General features: G+C 56.9%; 1 protein-coding gene across 1 annotated transcript; it reads left to right on the forward strand.

Moving 5' to 3' along the window:
• The first annotated feature begins 1,328 nt into the window (after nucleotides 1–1,328).
• LOC125551352 (lachrymatory-factor synthase-like) lies at nucleotides 1,329–2,155 on the forward strand. Its single transcript, XM_048714559.2, has one exon. The coding sequence runs from the start codon at nucleotides 1,432–1,434 to the stop codon at nucleotides 1,960–1,962; it is 531 nt and encodes a 176-aa protein (XP_048570516.1). The 5' UTR covers nucleotides 1,329–1,431; the 3' UTR covers nucleotides 1,963–2,155.
• Nucleotides 2,156–2,697: the final 542 nt, after the last annotated feature.

Consider the following 2,697-nt stretch of genomic DNA (forward strand, 5'->3'; position numbering starts at 1 on the left):
AAGGATCAAGAAGGCGTTCGATGAGCGCAAGGTAGTCGACCCCTACTTCGCTAACATCCACATGGAGCGCGGCGACAAGGCCATGGCGAACCATTGGGCGATCATCCAGACGGCCTGCAACAGATGGCATGGGATCGTCGAGGAGGTCGCGGCTCGCCCGGAAAGCAGCGCCAATGTCAAGGGTCAGGTATGTCCAGTCGCCGGCTCACTTCTTTCGCCGTGTACGTTGGCGACACTTGTTCTTCGGCTGTGCAGATGGTTCAGATGTTCAACATGTATCGCCAGGACAACAACGACCAAGAGTTCAAGTTCCTTCACCTGTTCTCCTGGACGAGTCATGTGAGAAGTGGAGGGAGGTCTGACTCACCCTCGCCAAGGCCAAGGAGGTGTACAAGTCGGACCACCTGCCCCGGGGCGGGGATGAGCGCCCTGATGGCAACAAAAGAGCCAAGGCGGCGAGGGACGCGGCACCCGCTGCCGAACGGCTGCAATCATCGATCGAGCAGTGCATCGCCGACGCCAAGAACAGGGCCGCAAAGAGGGAGGAGAAATCCGGCGCGTGATGGTCGGCGTTGATGACGAAGCAAGACGTGAAGCTTGACCTTCTCAGGACCTACGTCGCCGCGAAGAAGAGGAACACCGACATGGCGTTCTTGATGGCGGCAGACATGTCGACGATGGACGAGCAGGTCAAGGCGTGGTACCTGACGAAGCGCGGCCTCATCTTGAACTAGATGTCCGGGCCAGCGCCGACCACTGCCCCTACGCCCACGCCGGCAACAACGTCGATGCCCAGCCCGAGCGATGAAGCGGTGCCGACGCTGACCACCAACCCGAGCACAGAAGCCACGCAGACGCCGAGTACGCCTGCGTCCACGCCGACCCCGGCCAGTCCCACGCCAAAGGGGCCCGCCGTTTGATGTGTTACATGTCTATACTTCCTTCCTTTTGATCGTCGAACTTTCGGGCATGTGTGATCGTCGAACTGTGGCATGATAATTGCCGACTTGTGGCACGGTGATCGCCGAACTTGTGGCGTTTTTTAGTAGCAGGAAAGACAGATTTGATTTTTTGGACGTCTGGGAGCCGAAACTTGAGGGCGTGGCTGGGTACTCGATCGCCCCAGGACGAAAAAACCGCCAGCGCAAATGCGAAAACGCATTCGCCGAATGCGCTGGGGGCCGAACGAGTGAAGATGCTCTAATATCCGCACCATGTGACAAGCCAAATTGGTATTACATCATCGAAAACCATGTGCACGTGTGACATTTCCATCTCTTCCAGCAAAAAAAAAGAAGACATATCCATCTCCACCAGAGATTGCTGCTCCCACGCTGCACCATTACATAGCAGTGGCGCCATCACCACTGCGAGTCAAACGCAACCACCGCACAAGCACAAGGCAACGGTGCATACACGAGCCGATAACAAATGGAGAAGGCGACACAGGAGTCTGAGCAGCAGGCATGGCAGGGTGCGGTGGAGGCCCTCCTCCCGTCCACGCCCGCCGCCGCGGCGTGGCCCCACCTTGCCAGCTTCTGCGCGCTGCACCGGTATCTCTCCGGCGTCGACGTCTGCGAGCGCGTGGCCGGGGAGGACGGCCACCCTGGCTGCGTGCGCTACGTCGCCTCCCGCGCGGCGCCTGCGCCGGGAGAGGAGGACCAGGACCAGCACGAGGCGGCGCCTGCCGCGATCGCGACATGGGCCCGCGAACAGCTGCTCGAGCTGGATGATGCCGCGCGCCGGCTGAGCTACGCCGTAGTTGGCAGCAACATGGGGTTCGGCCGCTACGTCGCCACCATGATGGTTGTCGAGGAGGAGACGGAGGCGGCGGGTTGCAAGCTCGTGTGGGAGTTCGAGTGCGAGCCTGTGCAGGGCTGGAGCAGGGACGGGCTCGTCGGCTACCTCGAGACCACCGTCAAGGGCATGGCTGCGCGGATCGTGGAGGCCGCCGCCGATTAATGAGGAGGCGTCGCTGGCTCGCTGCTGCTAGCTAAGTAATCGATGAGATGAAACAAGATAGAAATGGATGTATTTGCTATAGTCTGTTGCTTCCCGTTTGTTTTGAGATTTTTTACGGTGCATCATACTACATCTGAAAGCGAATAGTATTGAATCATCTCAACCGTTGATTAACGGGGTAGTTTTACCATTATTTTCATTTCCTAATTTGTCAACTCTCACGGTGACGATCCTCGTGAGGCCTCGTCGTTGCCATCGCCCATGATCAACAGCGCATGCCCAATATCGATCAGAGCTAGCCTGACTGCCTGAGTGCCCTTCAAGTGGGAGCTCCAAGCCTCCGACCTGGTATCAAATCTACCAGCAGGCCACAGAACCGGCGGTACGACGTCTTGATCAGTCGCAGCGTCGTCGCTGCAGCTTCCGATGAGGCCACCGCCGCCGGCTTGATCGCCGGAATCACTAATGTATGTATTCACAAATGATCAATCAATCTATTGTACATGGTGATTTCCTCGGCCAAAAATACCAGCCGGCAAGGATCCATCGCTGTGTACAATTGTCTCTGTTGCATTGAATGTCGTCCGGAAAGTATTCGGCCGGACCGGTCCAAGCAGGACAAGAAAACACACGGATTCCTCAATGGATGTAGAATTTGGGTATTTATTTTCTAAGTCTTCCAATTTTATCCCTTGAACAAAATATACTACTGAATTGCTTTGATAGTATTGGTGG

This window comes from Triticum urartu, chromosome 1A (assembly GCF_056163025.1).
Source record: "Triticum urartu cultivar PI428250 chromosome 1A, HENAU_Tu73, whole genome shotgun sequence".
NCBI classification, from domain to species: domain Eukaryota; kingdom Viridiplantae; phylum Streptophyta; class Magnoliopsida; order Poales; family Poaceae; genus Triticum; species Triticum urartu.